This window comes from Lepidochelys kempii, chromosome 5 (assembly GCF_965140285.1).
Source record: "Lepidochelys kempii isolate rLepKem1 chromosome 5, rLepKem1.hap1, whole genome shotgun sequence".
NCBI classification, from domain to species: domain Eukaryota; kingdom Metazoa; phylum Chordata; order Testudines; family Cheloniidae; genus Lepidochelys; species Lepidochelys kempii.
Window position 1 is genome coordinate 45,710,433 of NC_136384.1, and position 22,072 is coordinate 45,732,504.

A 22,072-nucleotide genomic window follows, 5' to 3' on the forward strand; every position below is an offset into this window, starting at 1 on the left:
GGATTTTTGTTTATAAGGGATATAAACTCACATTCTTCAGGACACAAGCCAACTACTAAATAATAAGAGTAAGGAAGAAAGTTTCCTTGTGAATGGGTTATTCCATTATTGTAGACTGCAAAGTTTCTTGCACCTTCTTCTCAAGCATCCAGAACAGGCTAATGGTAGAAACAGGATTGTGGATCACATGGGCCAAGGGTCTAATCTGCAGGGCTGAATAGAGATTTTTGAGAGTTTAGGGCAAAATCTGAAAATGAGCCTCCCCTACCCCTTTCCCAAAAAAACAAAAAACAAACAAACAAAAAAACCACTGAGAGGAAGCCAGGGGGTGGGAAGGGGTTGGAGAGCGAGCCCTCCCCACACTCACCCTGCAGCTCCCGGGAGGCTGGGCCTGGCTCCTCTCACGATGGAGGGGCAGGTAGCCAGGCCAAACCTAAATGGCGCTGAGCCCTATGCGCCAGTTGCAATGACACTCGCTCAGATTTGGCTTGACCACCCCTCCTTTGTGATGGATGAGCCACCGGGCCAGATCTGAGTGATGCTGCAACCCCATATACCAAGTCACAATGCCACTCTGTTTGGGGGCGTTCCCAAACAAGGAGCCAAGAGCAATCTGCCCCTTTTCCACCCACACCCTCTGGATGGCCTGGCTGATCTGATATGGCAATTTCTATATCCCTATTATGCTGTACATCTTCATGGGGAAAAAAAACTGTTAACATGTGAGTTTTTTCCCTGTTCTCATCTAAAGGAGATGTGGGAAAGCTGTGCTCCCATTTGGGGGCATCCCTTATACAAGAATTAATTTATGTAAAAGTACTTGCGTACAACCATGATGCTTGTTTTAGTAATACATATAATTGGAAAACAGAACATTTATTTATTTGGGGAAGATTTGAATTGTGAAGGAATAATTTAGAGGTTACTCTGCTTTCTTGAATCATAGCTCCTGGACAGCTTTTATTAACTTGTCATAAATTACATATGAAATATTACTAATTTACTTTAGGGATGCAGAAATTCTGATGAATAATCCTAAGAATTGAAAACTCGTGATCTCACCTCTGAGGGAACCACTTTTGCTAACACCATGACATCTCTGGGAAAACTGAGTCACAGAATCATTATCAAACTGTTGTATTTGATGTTTTTTGAAAACTGGGAAACTGCTTCTGACTTTATCATCACAGGCAAATTCTCTTATCTGTGTGCTACATGTGAAAAATCATACATTTTTAATGGTTTTTCCTTCCAGCATTCACATGAAATCTCCACCTAGTAAAGTAAATGTGAACCTCGTTCTCTGTCTTTTTGTAAACAGTATTTTATTGCATTAATCACTCATGTTAAGAACACAATTTCTCCATTAAACTCTTACTTAAGAGCACAGGCGACATCAGAAAAAATTTATTGTTACAGTGGACTTTCCCTGCATTCCAATAATTATTTAAAATAGAAATACTGAGAGAATTCATTTTTTTTGGCAGACTAGTGTATCATCTCTCACTGTATGTTATTACAAAGGGTGTATTCGAGTTAAAAGCACATCAGCCTGCCTGAAAACTTCACTTTGTTTTTTTTCCTCCCTTTTGAGAGTCAGGTAGTGAACTGAACTATTGTTATAATGATACTTTGTAGTTACAGTGAAGGATTTTGTAATTGCCAAGTTTTAATAAGAAAATGTATCAAGTTGCATTTTAATAATTTACCTCATACAGCAATGTATATGAGTGGCCTAATTACCAGAGGAGCAGATGCCTTTTTTGCAGTTTCAGCTGTAATGGAGAGGTTTTGGGTGGAAAAAATACAAAGTTTAGTTTTAGCTATGTTAATGTAAATTGGGAAAACATCCAGGAAATGATGTCAGCAACAGTCTGCAAAACAGAGAAACAGGCTGAGTTGTGGGACTGGAATGAGTGAGATACTGATTTGAGTCTCATCACATGACAATGATTGTTGAAACAATGTATGTGTATGAGGTTATCTGGGTACATCTACAACTGTAGAATGAGAAGAGGAGCTCACCAAGAACAGAGTGCTGTGAGACACCCACTTACATTGGAAGAGGAGAAATCCAAATTCTTGGGGTAAAATCCTGGACCCATTGAAGCAAGTGGAGTTTCCCATAGACTTCAGAAGAGCCAGGATTTCACCACTGGTCTCAAAGGACTCAAATAAAGGCCCCATTTCACTTTGCTGACGCAACATGTGGTTTGAAAGTTTTGAGACAAAGGAAATAGGAATGTCTTTGTGGCACTCTCTAATCTTCATATATCAGGTAGCAGTAGTAATATTCAGTGGCTTTCTGCTTTTAATAAATGGCAGATAGGAATTCATTTGGGTTCTAGATTCTTTTTCCTTCAAGATCAGTTGGCCATTAGTATTTTATTTTTAAAATATTTTAAAAAATCCTAGATTCTTATCTCTGAATAGCTAACTTCAGTGCATTTCCTGCTCATCTCCCCCCCCTCCACCCCCCGACATAATTCAGGGCAGGTAAAGAGGCATATGTTATGCTCCATTTCTGATTTTAAGGAAGCAATTTGAATATAAATTGGGGGGTGCCAGCAATCTCAGTTGTCACCTCTAGGTGATTATTTTGTCTGTATTAAGATCAGTATAGTTCTGGAATTTGTATTAGCTACTGTTTTTAATTTTTTTTCAGTATAGCTTTTGGACACACTATCAAAGTGGATTTAGGGCTTGTCACAGGCAAAAAGTTTGCCATAGCTATTCCACAGTAGCTCCCCAGGTGGACAATCTTATTCTGTATAAGAGTGCCTTTGTGCACTTTACCTTAAGGGCATTAAGTGGACCGGAGGATTAGGATAAATCGCATAAAGGCAGTCTTAATGCAGAACAAAAGTGTCCACATGAGGAGCTAGTGCAGAGTGATTGGTGTGTTTTAATTCCACACCCTAGCTTATTTCACAATCGCTTCCTCATGAAGACAAGCCCTTACTGTAATAGTTGCACAACAGCTTCTTAGTCCAAATGCAAGCCCTGATGCTGGACACCACAGATTTTTCTCAGATGAACAAACCAGAACTTACGAGCTATTGATGTCTGTAAATAGAGCAGTGTAACAGTGCACTGCATTTCAAATGACTGAGTTACCAAAGACTAGAAGGGGGCTTTCCGTGGCCTCTTTCACCATCAAAGTTCAGATTTGGATTGAGGTTTCTGATGCACCTTACACAATATAAGATCTTCAGGGTCCAATCTAAACTGCCTCCCACCTGCATTTGGTCCACCCAACTCCCATGAAAACAACACTTATCCCACCTCAGCTATATAGAAGTAGAAAAGCTACAAGAGTAGACAGCCGTCTGACAAGGAAGGAGCACAAATAGGCAGGGGAGGTATGGCATATCTGTGGTGCAGTACCAGACTGCGGCAGGAGATGGAAAGAACAGATTGAGCAGTGAGGGTGCTGAGAGAGTGTGCAGTCCATTGACAGCTCTATTTCTGGATCCGTAAGGTGTTTGGCAGTGAGCAGGGCTCCTGAATATGTAAGAACTTCTGCAGCAACATGGATCACCTAAGGCTGCTACTCTCAGCATTACCCAATGAGGATGAGATGCCATGTACTTGTATGTTGGATATTATGACTTGTTTTGTCATAAAGTTAAGCAAAGATTAAGAATACTGTGCAATATCAGTTCTGCAGAACTATTTCAAAATCTTGGAACTGTGATATGTTTCTATAGATCTGATGTGTTCCAGTGGGTGAGTTATTCCCAGTTGCACTTCTGTTTTGCTCTTTGTTGAGATGTAAGCTGGAACAGGAACAGTAGGCTGCAGTTTAGCTAGGAAGCTGTTTCAGGGAAATAGCATGAGATCGGGTTCATTCACTGCACGACTGTCCAATATGATCCTGACATGAAAGAGCTTGTATCCTCTCTCCTTCCCAGTGGTACCCAATGTCATTCTGCGTGTTTGAGTCCCAGCACTAAAAACAGGGCAGCACTCTAACATTGCAGTTACTAAAAACTACCTAAACAAGTGTGAGCATTTTACTGGATAACTCCCAAAAGCTAGTAGTTTCAATGAGTGGGTTGTGGGTGGCTGAGTATGTTTGGAGTTGCTGGGACCTTGCTTACAAAGTTTTTGACAAATAGCTGCAAGTAGGATGGGACAAAACAGATACTGTAAGTACAGCAGTGCAGCAGGAGATTAATCACTCCATTGAGTCTAAGCTGGGAAGTTTCCAGGAGGCTGTATTTGACAGGCCCTTGTTAGAACTTTCACATGTTGATTTAGATCTTTGCAAAACATTGGATTGTTCTCTGAAGCTGCGGGGGTAGAGTCGAGCTTTTTTTTTTTTCCCTCTCTGCTAACATTTTCATCTTCTTTCTCTCCTCTAGGTGTGTGATGTAAAAGCAGTGGGCAGTCCTTGGGCCCTCCCCCACACTACTGTAACGTCATGTGCCAGTATGAATATTAACACAGAAACACATACTTCAGTACTCAACAACCAAAGGAGAAGCTAAACACTAAGAACAAATGACTGGACTGCTTGCAAAACTTTGGGCAGCTAACTGCTTCTCCTTCCCTGCTATTGTGAAACAGCTGAAAGAGCAGAACTGAAGCAGCATTTTTTGTGGATATTTTTTCTTTTTTTAATTTAATTTTTTTCCCCTTTGTTTTGGGTTTCAGACTCTCAAACTGCATTGACCATAAGCACTGGACAGCAATATGTGTCATGTCATTGTAACTTGTCGCTCAATGCTGTGGACACTCCTGAGTATTGTCGTGGCTTTTGCAGAGCTCATAGCTTTCATGAGTGCAGATTGGCTAATTGGCAAAGCCAAGCCTGTGAGTTCCGAAGATATGGACAACAGGACAGGAGGCTCACAGGACCCTTACCATCCAACTTTGGGCATCTATGGGCGTTGTACCAGAATCTCCCACATGCAGGTTTCCAGACGAGACACACTTTGTGGGCCCTATGCAGAGAACTTTAATGAGATTGCCAGTGGGTTCTGGCAGGCTACCGCTATTTTCCTAGCTGTGGGGATCATGATTCTCTGTGCTGTGGCATTTGTGTCTGTCTTTACTATGTGTGTGCAGAGTATAATGAAAAAAAGTATTTTTAATGTCTGTGGGCTGCTACAAGGGATTGCAGGTAAGTGTGATGTGACAGCAACTGAAAACTTCCCCAACGATTTTATACATATCTCTCCCATATGCCAGTGTTTAGGAATTTGTCTTGTTTGAATAGCTAATCATCATGTAATACATTGACACTGGCAGGAGGATTAAGGATTGCGCTGTGCCAAGACCAAAGTTTCATATGTTGCTGTGCAAGTCTTTCTTCCGTTTGAAAAGTGTGTTTCAGTAACAAGGAAGCTCTCCTTAGCTTTGCTTTGTATTGTTGGCAAACGCTGGCACCAACAATAGTGTGTCTGTCTCTCGCTACCTTAATGATTTTTCCATTAGTTCTGAAGGCGGTTCTCTGTGTCTGTGTCTCTCACACTTCGGGGTCGTGGTGAGAGTAAATCCCAATCATAGGGCTATATTTGCATGCACAGTTCCCATTCCATGCACTTATCCAAGAACACAGTTTGACCCACGGTGCTCGCTAAATAAGACCCTTTCTCACTCATCAGGGAGTTCAGTTGCTTTTGAAGAGGTAATATTACCTTTTCACTGCCTAAGTGACAGTCATTTGAACTGAACAAATGAATTGGCTTCTGGTGACTTGTCATTTCTAAGTGTCCTGAGAAATTTGGTCAGATATTGTTCAGTTTTATTGCATATTTCCTGGAGCTTAACAAAAATTCTGTGCAGTGAGATCAAAAAATGAATGCTAAGTTACTCCCTTTCCAATGGATGTTAGCTAGTAGTTCTGGGAGCTTTCATTAATAAGCAGTGTAAAAAACCACTATCATGTGAAAGTTTTTGTATTATACACTCTGCTCTGATCATTTCAGGACAGAGGATTTTCTTCAGCTATAACTATAAAGATCTTCATGGATCTACTTGGGAGTCACCAGGGTGGCAGCAGGAAATAGGATATGTACAGACGTCTTTTCTTTGCCCTCTGGGCTGTGCTCTGAACCAGATATGTTCAAACCATAGAAAAAGGTTTTGTTCAAAAGCAGGTTGGCATTTCAAATTGAGTCTCATTTTAGGCAGCCCAGTTTGCCTGAAGGTAGTAAATGCTTCTGTAGCCAAACAGTGTCCTGTTGGCTGCATGGTAAGAGGAGACGCAAGAATGCAAACTTAATCGTTTCTAAAATTCATTATATTTTGTGTTCAGTTGCAGGCTACTTTGTGCCTAGTGGCAGGGTGGGTACATGGGAGTGTGTAAAGAGCCTTCCCCTGGCTGCATGCAAAGGAGCTCCAGGATTCTTTAAACCTAGCTAGGACTCATGAGTCCCCAAAACGGGGTGAGAAGAAGACCAGGCCTGGAAGCAGCCAGCAGAGATATCTGAGTACAAGTGCAGCGTTCATTGCACCCTGAAATAGGGTGGTGTAGTAGCTCAACCTGCACTCCCTGGAGATCCAAAATAAAGGCATCATGCTTGCTTCACACTACCCCCAGTGTAAGGCTGTGACCTCAAGGCACAATAGAGCCCTAAATTGGCTCTCGATTCACCTGTTTAGATGGTGGCATACAACTAGCAAAGGGATTTTTAAAAAATAAAAACTACACCTTTTTGGTCTGACTACTCTGTTTTGGAAATTCACCATCACAAATGTGAAAAATATACAGATCTGAATGTCAGAGCCATATCATCTCCTACATTTTAGCTTTTCACCTTTTTAAATTGCCACTTATTTCAGAAATTAGCAGGTCAACTGTCATGTTGCTGGACTGATATTCCCCTCTTTTTAAAATGAGGTGAATATTTATAAAGATTCTAATTTCAAAATTAGTAGGAGGCAGATTCCTGTATCTAGAAAGACTGTTCCGGACTGGAGACTGGTTCTACTTGCCTCTGAAAAGAGAATATAAGAAAAAGAATTGTATGTTTTATAATTGAACTAGCTGTGCCTTTAGGAAGAATTATGGTCTCAAGAATTGAGCTATCTGATGTGTAGAGCATTTCTCATGTGTTAGGGAAGATGTCAGTCCCTCTTTTTGAGAAGTGCTGTCAATGGAAGCACTTCCTTCTTATAGTGTAGATAAATCTATGTAGTGTGAACCAGGGTAATTGAAAGGTCACATTATTTAAACTGTTGCTATGGTAAAGGCCCATATAATTATTTGCAGCCAGCCATCTTGTGGCTAGTGACTTGTTCTGTCAAGACTAATTTTACTGAATGCATTGCTGCTTTGTGCCGACAGTGTTGCTGTATCTGGACAGCTGAAAATGTTTTCCTGATGACTTGTCTGAGGTTTAATTTTCTCAATTCCTGATTTTGGAAAACATTTAACAAAATGGTTCAAGAAGGACAGCTGTCAGCATGGTTGAACTTTAAGTAACAGAATTATAACAATTTTCCCACATCTAGAGTAATGCTGCGGCTATCAAAGCTCGTAAAGGACAGCCATGTGTGGTCCTGACTCCTTGTCTTAAGTTTTCTGATCTTTCAAATGTGATTCTGTAAATAAGCAGGGGGAATAACATTCATGAAGTGGCTTTGCTTTTCTCTGTGTGTGAGACATATTTGCAGTTATGTAGTACATCTTTTCTTCAAAGATGTGATGCTCTTACTTCAGGCTCCAACCACAGCACAAGCATTTACAGGAACTAAGGATCTAGCAGACTTAATGACATTTAAAATCTCTATATCTTTGCTACAAGGACTAAATGTAATTAAAAACATTCTGCAAGTTAATCTATTCCTGGAATTCATCATGAAAAATACCCAGTAATGGGCACCGGATGTATCATTTCTGTCTAGCGTCTTAGGTTGTGACCTGGGAGTTGTCTGAGGTGAAATTGTAGATTATAAAAATCCATCTCTTCTGTTATGGCATTGGTTCAACTTCTGCCCTTGGACAAATGTGTGGAACTCCTGTTTAGGTCAGTGGGAGCCACACACATAGCTAGTTGACAGAGAGTTTTTGTTTGTTATAGACAATTAGAAGTATAAAGCTTAATAGAAAAAAATCTGATCCTTTAAAAAGGTCCTTCCAAAATCTTGGAATTTTTTTGTAGTGGAGTAAGTCTTTCAGCACTCACTTTTAAGACTGTAATTCCTTTTATTGTGGAAGTGCAGAAATATTAATTGGCAGTCTTAATTTTGTAAACATATGCCATCAAGAAACGAATCTGTCATCTGCTCCAAAGAGTGGAACCATATCATTAGATAAATAATTATCACCTAGCATCTAGAAGACTGGACAAGCATTCATTTGATTGTCTTTGTGAAGCATGCAATCTGTTTTTAAGGCAACTGAATCACTTTGAATGCTAGGGGAAAATGATACACTATTCTAAAATACATGTAGTAATTGATAAGCAAATAATTCCCGGTAGATTGTCATAGTAACTATCAAACTGCAGGTAGTTAATTATCAACAGTCCATGAGTCATATGTGCATATTATCATCATTTATTTATTTGTAGTGCTTAGAGGCCCCAATCAGGACTTGAGACCCCAGTGTGTTAAGCAGTGTATAGGCCCTTAAAGAAAAACTAATCCCTGCCGAAAGAGTTTACAATCTAAGTAGATTGTATTAATAAATAAACTTCCGATCCTGGCATTCATGTTTAGTCCTTATTCTTGTGTCCTGATTGACACTGTAAATTAGTTTTAAAAAGCAGAGCTTCTGACAGTGACATCAGACTTCAATCTCTGGTACAATTTAGTTTCATTATGGGATTGGTCATTATAAACTTTTTTTTAAATCAGCCTTATTGGTATTTAAAAAAAAAAAAAGTGAACCGTAGGCTCTAAATAGATAGTAAATATCTGAGTTTGAATGCTAGGCAGATGCTGTCCTTCATTTATATGAATTTTGCTGAACAGTTATCTGCCCTAGTGATTTCAGACTGGCTTATGAATGTGTGGGCTGGGACTTCTCAGAAGAGACCTTCAGTGACACCCTATCCACATGTCAGAACAATGGGACCAGATTAGCAGTGTGAATAACTTGACATTATCTGAACTCTGAGACATCAGCAGGCCAGTCTGTTTCCGTATGGGGAACAGCACAATGTAACTCTGACAGAGCTTTACAAACAAAATAAAATGATGTTTCTTAATATTTTGGAAAGGCAGTTTAATTTGAATTTGAATTATTTGATTTAATTTGCCTTTCTTTGCTGAAACAATAATATATTACCAGCCAGGCCTGTTAAATGGAAGATGTAGCCCACAGGTCCTAAAACCTTTTCATAGTGTGGACTATTTTTTTTTCTTTTTTAGGGAGCCATCTTCGGGACTACCTTTCCTTGTCCTCCTCCCCTGCTGCCAAACTGGGACCCCCATTCTTCAAAATCTGTTCTCCACACTATTACATTCAAAACCAATTTCACCCCATATTTATTATTTAACACATTGCGTTAGCTGCTAAAGCCCACAATCAGGTGGGGACTACGATTGTGTTTGGCATTGTACAAACATATAATAAATGATAGTCCCTGTCTCAAAGAGCTTAGCGCCTAGAAGACAAGATGTCAAGGTTCCTTCCCCACTCTGAACTCTAGGGTACACATGTGGGGACCTGCATGAAAACCTCTTAAGCTTACTTTTACCAGCTTAGGTTAAAATTTCCCCAGGGTACAAACTATTTTGCCTTTTGCCCTTGGACTTTATCGCTACCACCATCAAACTTTTAACCGGTATATTACTGGGAAAGAGTCCATTTGGAAACGTCTTTCCCCCCAAAATCCTCCCTTACCTTACACCCCCTTTCCTGGGGAAGTTTTGATAAAAATCCTCACCAATTTGCATAGGTGAACACAGACCCAAACCCTTGGATCTTAAGAACAATGAAAAAACTTTCAGATTCTTAAAAAAAAGAATTTTAATAGAAGAAAAAGTAAAAAGAATCACCTCTGTAAAATCAGGATGGTAAATACCTTACAGGGTGATCAGATTCAAAACATAGAGAATCCCTCTAGGCAAAACCTTAAGTGACAAAAAGACACAAAAATAGGAATCTACATCCCATTCAGCACAGCTTATTTTCTCAGCCATTTAAAGGAACCACAATCTAACACATATCTAGCTAGATTATTTACTAAGTTCTAAGACCCCGTTCCTGTTCTGTTCCTAGCAAAAGCATCACACAGACAGAGGGAGCCTTTGTTTCTTCCACCCTCCAGCTTTTGAAAGTATCTTGTCTCCTCATTGGTCATTTTGGTCAGGTGCCAGGGGGTTTATCCTAGCTTCTTAACCCTTTACAGGTGAAAGGGTTTTTCCTCTGGCCAGGAGGGATTTTAAAAGTGTTTACCCTTCCCTTTATATTTATGACACAAGACAATAACAGGTGCTGAACTAAACAAGCAGGCCCAGGTGGCATGGGGCAGATGGGGTAACATAAATATAAGAGGATGTGCACATTCTCAGCCTGTCAGTAGTAGTGATCACAGTTCTCCATTTACCAAGCCGTTAACAGGTTTGCAGTTTATCATCAGTTCCTCACCATCCTCACAGTTTCCCTCACCGCAGGACAAATCAAAAAGATCTCCACTTCCAGAGGATTGATTTCCCCTCCACAATGAACATCAGTTTTCCCCAGTGATATTCAGTACACACTTGGAATCAATTCTAAAAAAAAGCTAAATCTCAGTTTGCTTCAAACAATTGTTCATCAGGTGACCTGGCCTCCTCCCACCTGAAGCCCTTTCCAGGATCCCACTCCTCCATCACAAGGCCCCACCATGTTCCATCCCCCTTGTCCCCTTCAGTGTCCCTCCTAATCCTATCCTCTTTTCCAGCAGTTTCTCCATGGTGCTCCTCCTGTTCCCTCCACATGGGGCTGCCCTGTCTTCCACAGACCATGATTGAAAGGCTCTCCAGAGCCAAGTTTGGGAACTTCTGATCTAATCTTTTGTTAATAACAGTGATTTAGGGCAAATTTGTGCCTCTCTGGATTTCTCTTAAGAGGAAAAACTCTGTTTTTTCAATTGTTCGTATTTGCTGCATCTTGGTACAATAATCCCATCTCTGATTATTTTAGTAGCAGCTCTCTATCATCCATTTTAATATGTCATGACAGCACAGTTGGGTGCCCTCCACCCACAAGCTTTGCTATATCAGTTCCAGTTTCCTTAGCAAGCATCTGTCAAGGCTCCATTTTTTCCAAAGCATGGCTGTTTTTAGCTGATGTAGTCAGGATGTAAACTAGTTGTTTGTTGTAGCTATACAAATTCTGTCTCACAGATTGCTGCTGTGGACTTCAAGAATGCAGGCGTACATCTGTCAAGTCCAACATGTTACCCAGCTTTTAAACTATCGAACAAGAAAATCCAGTAAACTAGTGACACAGGCAATTAAGAGCAATCAAATAAGATCATCCCTTCAAAAACTCTCTAACCCACATTTGAATCCAGCTGTGCATTACAGCATAATCACTGCTGCCGAAAAGGATAGTATTAAAATAACTTTTAGTGTAGGTGATGTAATATGTTGGTTTTTGTTGAAAGCTTATAGACCTCATTTATTTTTGTTCTGTGTATCTCTTATAGAAAAAGAGACAATCTTTTAGCATCTCTTCTTGTTACCTCAGGAAAGTTTCAGACTTAAATATGTTCCCTCTTTCAAAATATTTAATATAATATTAATATTGAAGTTAATTTAAATTCTTACCAAACTGGCTTATTAAATAAATACAATATAATAAACATTTCAAAAAAACATAAGTACTAAATGTGCTTGAATTTTAGTGCCAGGTTAACAACAGTGGAAACTGATCCGGTGTTGTTAATCTGGCACTAAAATTCATAGTGTGTGTGAGATACATATGTATGTTTATATATATATGTATAATGCGCACACACACACAGAGTTCAGGGTGGACTTGAGGTGGTATGGGGAATGCCACAAGGGTCACTATTACATTCTCATGACAGATCCGCGGTTTGGAGGAATAAATGTGCAGCCAGTTGATGAAATGTGCTTGATGACAGAAAACAGGTTGGGAAGGAGGAAGGAAGGTGCAGTCAGGATAAAGAGAGGAGATCAAAGTTCAGAATTAAACAGATTAGAGAGAAGCTGCTAACGCTATTTATGATACTGAAACATAAAATAATCTGGCCAAGGACAATCAATATGTCATATGTATGGATGAATGCATAAAAAGCTGTGACACTCCCCTAACCACCTCAGTCCACACTGAACAGTTTATGGGCACCAAAGTACTGTCTTCTATCTTTGATATCCAAGCTATTTTTATTGTTTATATAGTGCCATAAATGTATATGATGTGTTATGGATAATTAACATTGGCGTTTCCTGTAACAAAGAGCTTAATTATTTCTCCATTTACATGGACAACTTGAAATTTTATAGGCCCCAAAATGTAGCCACTCTCCAAAATTTTTTCTCACTGCCTGTCATTTTCTAGCACTCTTTAATGTGACAAACCCACCTGCGACTTGCCTGAGCAAGCAGAACCCTACAGTGCTGGAGGAGTTTGTGTGAGCATGTTTGAGTGACTGACTTGAAGTGGGACTTAAGCCCTACAGTTTCTGCCCTCATTCCCGTTAGGAAGATCATTCCCAGGGGAAGAGGAAGCAAGCTGAACTCCATGCATTTGTGTGTGTGAGATGTGGACTATTTGTGGCTGGGAGCTAAGGATGAATCTGGAATTGCATGTAGTGAGTGACAGAATCCAGACGTAGGAGGAGCAGAACTGGCTAGTTCTTTGGGAATTGTGGTGTGGTGGGGAGGTGTGATTGAGAACTGCTGGGATACAGGGTGGGAACTGGGAATTGCTGAGAAAGTTGAGAAGAAAGCAGGGGGTCAGTCAGAACTTGCTGCTGAGACGGGGATAAACAGAGGGGGTGGAAATATACTGGAGTGTCCTTTGGGGTTGGGAGGTAAACTGGAGGAAATAGGGTCTTGTAATAGAGTGGGACTATTAGAACTTGCTGTGGAGCTGTGCAATGCATGATGGAAATTGCTAAAGAGAATCTAAGGGAAGGAGGATTTTGGAATTATAGTGCTGGGTAGCCCAGAGTGATCAGAAGTTGTAAGTGGAGGTGGAAAATAAGGAGGCAGACTCTGCTGGGGAAAATAGGGACATGCTAGGGAGCAGGGAGGTAAGATATGGCATGGATTTGCCTGGAGTCTTGCTGCTTGTGGACTAATGGAGGCAGATGCTAGACAAATGGGGTGGAGAAAAAGATGCAGTGTGTTGAAACAGAAGCAGCAATTCAGTGGATGCAGTATGGTAACCAAACCCAGTAAACCTCTATTTGTTTTTACGGACAAGTGTGTTTCCTTCTAGTATTCAACCTACAATGTTTTGTCTAATGCCAGTGTTCTAAATTCTTCAAAAAACAAACAAACAAAATGTGTGTGTGTGGTGGGGAGGTGTTATAGTGGAAATCCTGACAGAGCCTTACCTTCTACAGCATTCTGAATAGTGGGGTATAAGACTTCCTCTAACTTACATGGCCAAATGCCAGTGTGACAGCTAATACGTACTTGGCTGCTGAAAGTTCAGACTCAGGGGACCACTGTGTAGAGGAAGGAGAGGGGGAATATGCCAAAGAAGGAAAGCTGTGCTAACGTTAAGTATATAACATGCTGAACAGCCAGTGAAGTAAAGGTACAGTATGACTGACTTTAAAAGAAACATTGTATAAATATATCCCTATAAGAAACAGTTATGCAGAGTTTGTTTGGACCATGTTGTACATGATCTGGTGTAATATAATGAACGTTTCTCATATTAGGGATGTGTGTTGCTTGTTCATATTATATTTTTATATGAATTCAAATTTTTACAAAAGTAGAATTTGTGGTCATTGTGCATCTTTCCATTTAAGTGATAAATGATGACAAATTGAAATAACAGGGAGGTATCCAAACCAAAATATGAGTTTGGGCAAATGGCATGGTGGTGTAGAGGGGAGGCGGGGGTTGACAACTGAATTTGTGGGGCAGGAGGAGAGAGAAAGAAAAGGGTGCCCAACACTCCCCTCGCTTCCTTTTTAAGAATAAAACTAGGACATGGTGCAATACAGGACTGGCTGGGGAAAAAAAATAATATACCGTTCTGCATCCTTCTGGCTTTTTCTCTGTCGCAGCCTTTTTACAGTATTTTTACACTCTATTTGCAGACCCATCATCTTTATTTGTGATTGTGTATCATATATATAAAATATGTAAACCCCCTGCTCTAAGTACTGCCTCTTTTTCCTTGCTCTTGTCTCTTCTTCTATCACTCCTCTCTGCTCCTTTTCTTATTTCTTCTCTTTCTTATGACACTCACCCTCTCCTCTGCTCTCCCCATCTGCCTCCCCACCACTCTCTCTGCCACACTCATTCACTCCCCACTCCATCTGCTGTAGCAGTTCTTTCTGAGTCTGCTTCCTTTCCCCCACCCCCATTAGTCAGGAACAAAGGCTCTTTAGTCCATCTGTACCCAGCCACAATCTGGTATTTTCCAGGGAGGTGAGAAGCCTTGCTGCTGGGCCAGTAGCCACTTGGCTTTTGATGCGGCTGAGCTCCTTGAATGTTGTTCTCATCACAGCATAGCATGGAGTCAGAGTGAGCTCTAATGGCAAATGGATCTGAATGTGGGAGAGAGCTGGCTTGATGTCTCATGTGATGGGGCCCAATGCTGAGGTGTATTCTGGAGTGCAGGAGGAAATGTGGCAACATGTGCAAGGCTGAGGGTCCGATAAGTACCTGTTGTGAGTGTCACAAGCTCAGCTGGCTGACAGGTCCTTCAGGTGGCCAGAATCTAAAGGGGTTCAAAATAACTTGGATAAAAGAAACAGTAAAACCACCCAGGGTACCAGGACATTCCTAGACATACTAGAACTGGTGCTATTACAGCTCATGAGTTTTTATTTCAAAGACATCACTTCTGTTAGGCTAGATTTCACGGTCAGTTCATTTCAGATGTTGCCAAGATATGCCTGTATGAACACACTAATCCTTTATTGGGGTCATAGTGACTCTTGCTGTGTCACTGGAGACCCAGCAGATTATACACTTTCAGTCTTCACTGATTAGGTTTGGCAGTGATATTATTTTGTTTTCACTCCTAGGAAATGTAGCTTATAAATTATAGAATAGCTCTAGGCTCTTTAATAGGGTTGCATTGAGTGATTTTTTTTCTCCATTGAATAACATTTTATCTTGCCGCGCATGAATACCAGAATCCAATAGCCAAGCTAAAGGGGTAATGGGGCACTTTTTAAAACCCTTGTTTTTTCTTCTAAGATTTTTGGTAATACAGTTCTGACTGCCCTGTTTTAAACATTAGGACAAGGATAATAGAATAGTGAATTTCACTTCCAGATCTCATAGGGTTACGTCTACGTTGGAATAAAAGATCCATGGCATGGCCGCGGTTGGCCTCGGTCAACTGACTCAGGCTCATGGGAATTGGGCGGTAGGGCTAACATTGCAGTGTAGACATTCAGTCTCCAGGCTGAGCCCAAATGTCTACACAGCAATTTTACAGCACCAGAGACTGAGTCCTGCAAGCCTGAGACAGCTGACCTGGGCCAGCCGCAGATGTTTAGTTGCTGCGTAGACGTAACCATAGTCTAACCTATTGTAACATGTAGGGTGCAAACACTGCAGGGGACTATTTAAACTATAAATATAGTATATATATTTATAAAAAACTATAAATGTAGTTTATAACCACTGAAGATATTTCATTGAAATTAAAAACAAGAAATAGTTTAAAGCATCTCTGTTAACTCTGAGGGCCTGACTGTCAGTTAGTTGCTTTGTTCTTGCTCTTGGTATAGGAAATGCAAGTGGCAGTGGGAGGAAACAATGGGGCTTTGAGCCACCCCTTTATTCTTCTCATAGTCTGGGCCATCACTCTTTGATGTCTGGTAAAGCAGCCTTAGCTGGTATAGCTTACACTCTGCTTCCCCTAACCGTACTCCCTCCTTCTGTCTGTCTGTCCTCCCACCCCGCTCTGCGGCTGGAAGGTGGTCTGAAGAAGAGCTACTCCAGGAGTTGTGGACCAGTGAAGGAACCTTATAGCGGAGGAATAGAATACTCCTGGGGTTCTGTTTGGACCCACTTTACAATACTGGTGCTGTGTCACAGGGCCATTTCACAATAGAGAACCAACCCATAGGCCTTCTAGATTTTTTAAGAAAATCTACATATTGATTTAGCCATCCCTAACTAGCATGACGGGCATGTGCTTTTCACTTTTCAAATGAGCAGGATACAACTTGTATATACTAGTAAGGGGGCTGGCATGCACCAGGGTTGCAGTGGTGGGAAGGGTTATATCTAGTGTTGTGAAACATCCGTTGTTGCTTTCCTTTGCTTCTATGGACAGAATAATTCAGGTTGACTTGTGGTCAGAGAGCCATAGGTCCTGTATTTCCACTCATAACTAAAGAACATCCTGAATCTATCATCCACAGTAGAAACTGAATGTTTAGTTACTAATTTATCACAGATTTTATGGCAAAATAGTACTTAATGGCAGCAGACAGCACTCTACTTATTCTCAAGGCTTCTTAATCTTCAAAAATATTGAATGCTCCATTTTGCCCCAGTAGGCCAGAGTGAAAACTAATCTAAAATTGAGACTGGTGGCTAGATTAGTGGTTGTGTCTGTTGTGCAGGAGATGTGGATCACAATCCTCTCCTTGTATTCCTTCCTGTGTTGCCATGGGCTGGAAAGATTGGGGGTGTGGGGGCAGCATAGTCAGCTTATGAAAGAGGAAAGCTGGAATGCTTTGAGTTGTTCAATAGCAACAACTCCTATTAATTAAGGAGCTAAGTTGATAGCTTCAAAGGCATCCCAGCAGGTTCTCCATGGGAAAGAGGGTAAGATACCTATGTTGTCAGGATCTCAAGAGGAACTTGTGAAGCAAGAGAAAGTTTAAATCCTTAGGGTTCCACTCCCATGAGAAGGGTTGGAATGAATGAGGGGAAATTAGTAGTAGTGGTGGGAGTACTTAATCATTATTTATACAGCGCCCAAGTCGTACTTAATACATTTTTTTTTGTATTGCTGAAATCTTGTAAACTCTTCAGTTTTCATGGATGTGACGTTTAATCTTGACTCTACCAGGAGGGCTACTACTCTCACTGAACCATTCTGAAGCGCAGCAAGGCTGGTCCATGCACCCATTTACTTCTGCAACCCGTGAGAGGGGTTGGGTCTTTTTTTAAATCATCAGTTTGCTTCCAATTTTCTTCTCCTCAACTAACAGGGAGTCTAACCACAGTGTTAAAAGGCGATGGAGAGTGGGTGCTTACACACACCTTTTATTGTTAAAAGAATGGGTTGCAGGCCACGAAACAAGTGTGACAGAGAAGAGAGTTACATTGTACAGTAACTCCTCACTTAACGTTGTAGTTATGTTCCTGAAAAATGCAACTTTAAGTGAAATAATGTTAAATGAATCCAATTTTCCCATAAGATTTAATGTAAATGTGGGGGGTTAAGTTCCAAGGAAATTTTTGGGAGGCAGACAAAAGGCATTATATACTGTACTGTGGTTGGGAGGTGCCCCTGGCTCACCCCACACATGCACAGCCTGCTGCAGGCAAGGATGCTAGGAAGCACCTTGCGCAGCAGCAGCTCCCCCCCCCAGAAGAACAGGCACCAACTTTGCCGGGGGATGCTCCAGGCCTGCCTCTTCCCATCCCCGCTCCATTCCAGGCCCACCTCTTCCCACCCCCACTCCACCTCCTCTGCGGAGCATGCCGCATCCCTGCCTCTTCCCCTCCTCCCAGAAAGTCCTAAGTGCTGCCAAACAGCTGTTTGGTGGTGGGGGAAGCGCTGGGAGGGAGGGGGAGGAGGCGGAGAAGAGGAACTTGTGCAGGCAGCCAAATGACGTTGTAAGGGAGCATTGCACAACTTTACACGAGCATGTTCCCTAATGGAGCAGCGATGTAACTTTGAAACAACGTTAAGTGGGAGGACGTTAAATGAGGAGTTATTGTACCAGTAGCCAAAGCCATGCAAGCAGCACCTGCCTTGCTGTCATTCTGACAAAACAACCCCCATGGAGGATTACAAGCACTCTGATTTACTTTAGTTTAATTTAGTAGTGGCAGTGCATATTTCACTCTCATTGTAGCACACTGTATCCTGATTATTAGCCTTCTCTTCCATCTCTCAGACACACACCCCTGCAGTCTCAACACCATTTCCACATCTGTCCCCCCTCCTCCCATCCTAGCTCTGTTTTGAATGATTAGTGAGCTTACACAGATTTGGATCTAAATAAAGAAAAACTTGCCGTATTCATAATCAAGGGGTAGCCTTCATGAACAAAAGGATTAGCTTAGTTAGGCCTGAAAGTTAAGAGAGTTTATTCTCTTGGTCAGTCTGTTTTGAAGAAGGGAACTGTGAAGGTATTTCTTTTTCTTCTGATAGTCACATGGGGTAAGGACTTTATAAAGGTAAACAGTCTAAGCAGTTTCGAGAATTTGCCTGGCCACCATTTTAAACATGTCAGTCTCTTGTCTCAGGTGGAAGCTGTTCCAGATGTATTTGTATCTGCATGTGACTCCACTAGTCTGGAATTAATTAGTGGGTCTCTCCTTCCCACTAATCTGCTGAGTAGCATTTTGCATAGCAGCTGAGTAGCATTTTGTATAGCAGCTTCCCCTTCAACAGTCCTCTAAGTCTCCACTCTGCCTTTGTAAGCCTGAGCTCAGTTTTATGAGTTAAATGGACACTGTCAATGTGGGGTTTTTTTTACATTGACTGATTCTTTGAAATTGTTATGGGCTTTTTCTTTCCCTATTTTATGTTTAGAAGGGTCTTTTGGTGATTAACATCACCAAAGGTGTTCAGGACTGCTGCGCCTCATACTCTCCCCTTTCTTGCTGTCCAGTGTCCACACACCTGCCTGCTTCTTGCTGTCTGTCCTCTGCTGTTACCAGTGAACACCTTCTTGCAGACCTGGAGAAGGTATGCACCAGGAACAAAAGTGTGACACTGACTATACGCACAGTGGCGTCGGGGGGTGGGAGAGTGGGAATAATTTTCCCCCTCTAATCTCTGTCAGTTACAATAAATATAGGGGCTGTGGGTTACAGTAACAGTTACAGCATTTTCAGAAAGAAATACCATTTTTCAAGTCCCTTTAATTTGCTGATGGAACATGGTGGACCCCTTCAGGGAAATGCTGTAATGGTCTATCTACACAAAAGTCTTTAGTCTGGATTTGGAACAGAATTAAAATACAAACAATAGCAGGATCCTTCTTAGTTTTATCTCTAGATTCAGAGAGATCTGCTGTGCACAAAAGTCTGAGGGACTGGTCATTTCACAGTGCTCCAGATAATTTAGCTTGTTTCTTCTCGTTAAGAATCTTCATTCAGGGCTTGGAATACTGTAAGGTTTTGTCCAGTAATTCCCCTACCTTTTTCCTCTCAGATTTGGATTTCTGTGACTGGGTTCACCAGTCTCAAAGCCCCACACAGTTTTGATATAATCAGCTTTAAATATAAGTAGATCATTTATAAATTATAATTGAAGTATTGTCTAGAGCCAGAGCTGCTGAGCAGGAGGCTATACTGCAGATTCTTTGTCAGTTGACTGCTCAGTACCTGAGTGATTAGCAGGAGCAGAAGAACTTGTTAATTGCAGGTTGGTGGAGTCCTTCACAGACATTGTTTATGTGGGAAAACCCAATGTGTCTGAAAAAAAGTCCTGATGCGTGGTCTCTTGGGGCTAAATTGAGATTGCTGATTTGTGCATGTATTCTAGACAGAAAAACCTCCAGATGTGTGCCATTTATGTTTTGACAGAGTGCAAGTGTGACATTGAGTAATGGAGGCAAGTTTACTTTTTCTAGTTGGTTAAATACCTTTGGGGCTAGAGATCTAATCTCCCATCGGTATGCAGGGGATGAATGCAGTCAATACCATTAGTGCTGATGGAACCTCCCCAAGCTTTTATGGGCGAATGATCCCTTCACACATTCTTACCCTTTTTTCTTTCTCCTCTTTTAAAATAATGCAGTAGTGTAGCTCTGTTCCTTGGGAACTTGCTACATTGCCACCTCACTGATCACATCTGGTTAATTTCCTGTTTCCTCAAGTTCAGAGATTTTTCACAATTTCTTTAGGGAATGAGAAGATAGTTTCAGGATTTGCAATGGAAATTGGCTTTGTTAATATACACTGTGTTTAATATAGCACAACAGCAGCTGCATGGGAGACTCTGTCAGAATTAAATAGTGCGCCTCCACTTATCCAAATAAACAGCAGGGTAACTACATTCCTAAGGGGTTGTTTTCCGAGGTCAGGCCAGGGGATCTGCTTTACGTCACCAAAAAACGGCTGTTCTGCTGCAGTTCAGATCTTACCCCAAATGCTGACTAGCACACACTGTGACAAATTAGTGCTGAAGTTTGTTAATCAAATTGCTGTTTTTCCACAATGGTAGCCTGCGTCAACTGAACTGTATCAAAATCCTGAGTAACAAGTTTATCACAGTTTCTGTGTCTTCAGGAAAAAAAAAATTCTTAACCAAAGGAGAAGGGGGAAGATTGCAACACTAATGTGCAAAACATTGCTATGTCTTTTTCAAGAGATTCAGTTTCACAAAAATACATTATGCTCTGTGGGTACTGATAATTTTATGCAGCAACCTAGAGTTTTTTGTTTTTGTGTTCGGAGGTGGGGTGGAGTGTTTGCTTTTAGATCATCCAAATATAGAATGGATGATGTTAAACTACAGTATATTTTCTGAGTAGAAGCAATCTAAATAATGAAGTGGCCTTTTCCACTTCTTAAGGCTTCTTTTGGAAGCCAGAGATTTTGAGTTTGATAAGCAAGTGTTATTCAGGCAGAGATTTCAGGCAGATTTCAGGGTAAAATCCCCCAATTAACTATGAGGCAGTACTCTTGGTTGAAATAGACTTATATCAAAGAGTCTTAAATCAGAGCACTCATTGTATGTGCACAGGTTTCCTGGCTGTGGTGCGGAGAGTATTGTAGCTTTGAGCTTTCTAGTTTTGTTTGTAGTCCTCTCCCTGAATGGACTGTAGTACATAAGTTTCCCTCATAACCCTCATCTCTGGTTTGTGACATCCCAATGGGAGGGTGACACGAAGTTGGCAAATGATAACGAAAAAGAAATTTGACGAAGAAAAATTTGTATAAACAAATTTTTTAACAAGGAGATTAAAAATATTGTATGAAATGGTAACGGAGACAGACACATTAAGATAAGTTTTCAACTAGCCTGTACATTTCTTCTTGCAAATCTACATGTGCAGAGGCAATTTGGATGTTAACTTGAAGCTGTAAATTATCACAAGAACACAAAAGACTTTTTCAGAGGAAACTCAGCTTCAGAATGGGAATCAGTTTTTACTTTCCAGAATTACATGCTGTACTGTGTATCTTGGAGACTGGCAGCTAGACAAATACACTAGGATAAGGGTGTAAATAGCTGATTTTTTTTAAAAAAAATCATCATTAATATTTACTTAATCTTGTAGCCAGGTTAGTCTTGGAGTGAAGATCATTGTTGCTTGATTTGATTATGCTGACAAAATTATAGAACTCAAATTTGAGCTTTGTTCTTCTATGACTAACAAATATTTAAATGCTTTAATCTTATTTATTGAGTTTGCTCATAAATCTGTATAGTGCAGACTTAATATTTAATTGAAGCCAGATTCCAAAATGTCAGGGTTAGAACAGTTTTTAGTCTATGGAGAGGGCAGATTTAGACAAGAAACCAAGAGCCTGTGCTCTTTTGTTGCTATTCTCTGTGGATGTAAATGTATGCTCGAGTCACCCTAGACATCTTTTTAAAAATTTGCTTTACAGTTCAATTTAAATACTTTACTAAAAAAGTTTCACTCATATAGTTTTTTAAAACAGGGCTGCTGTTAGGGGGTTTGAAAGCTAATGCTGTTTTTACTGATACTCCCTATTATAGGTTTCAGAGTAACAGCCGTGTTAGTCTGTATTCGCAAAAAGAAAAGGAGTACTTGTGGCACCTTAGAGACTAACCAATTTATTAGAGCAT

General features: G+C 40.8%; 1 protein-coding gene across 2 annotated transcripts in view; it reads left to right on the forward strand.

The window, feature by feature from the left end:
* LHFPL2 (LHFPL tetraspan subfamily member 2) overlaps positions 1–22,072 on the forward strand; it is a 188,897-nt gene that overhangs the window by 155,785 nt on the left and 11,040 nt on the right. For both annotated transcript variants that reach the window (XM_073344155.2, XM_078852784.1), the window contains exon 3: positions 4,368–5,128. In XM_073344155.2, coding sequence (XP_073200256.1) covers positions 4,699–5,128 — 430 coding nt within the window. In that variant the 5' untranslated portion in view covers positions 4,368–4,698. The remainder of the gene's footprint in view (positions 1–4,367; positions 5,129–22,072) is intronic.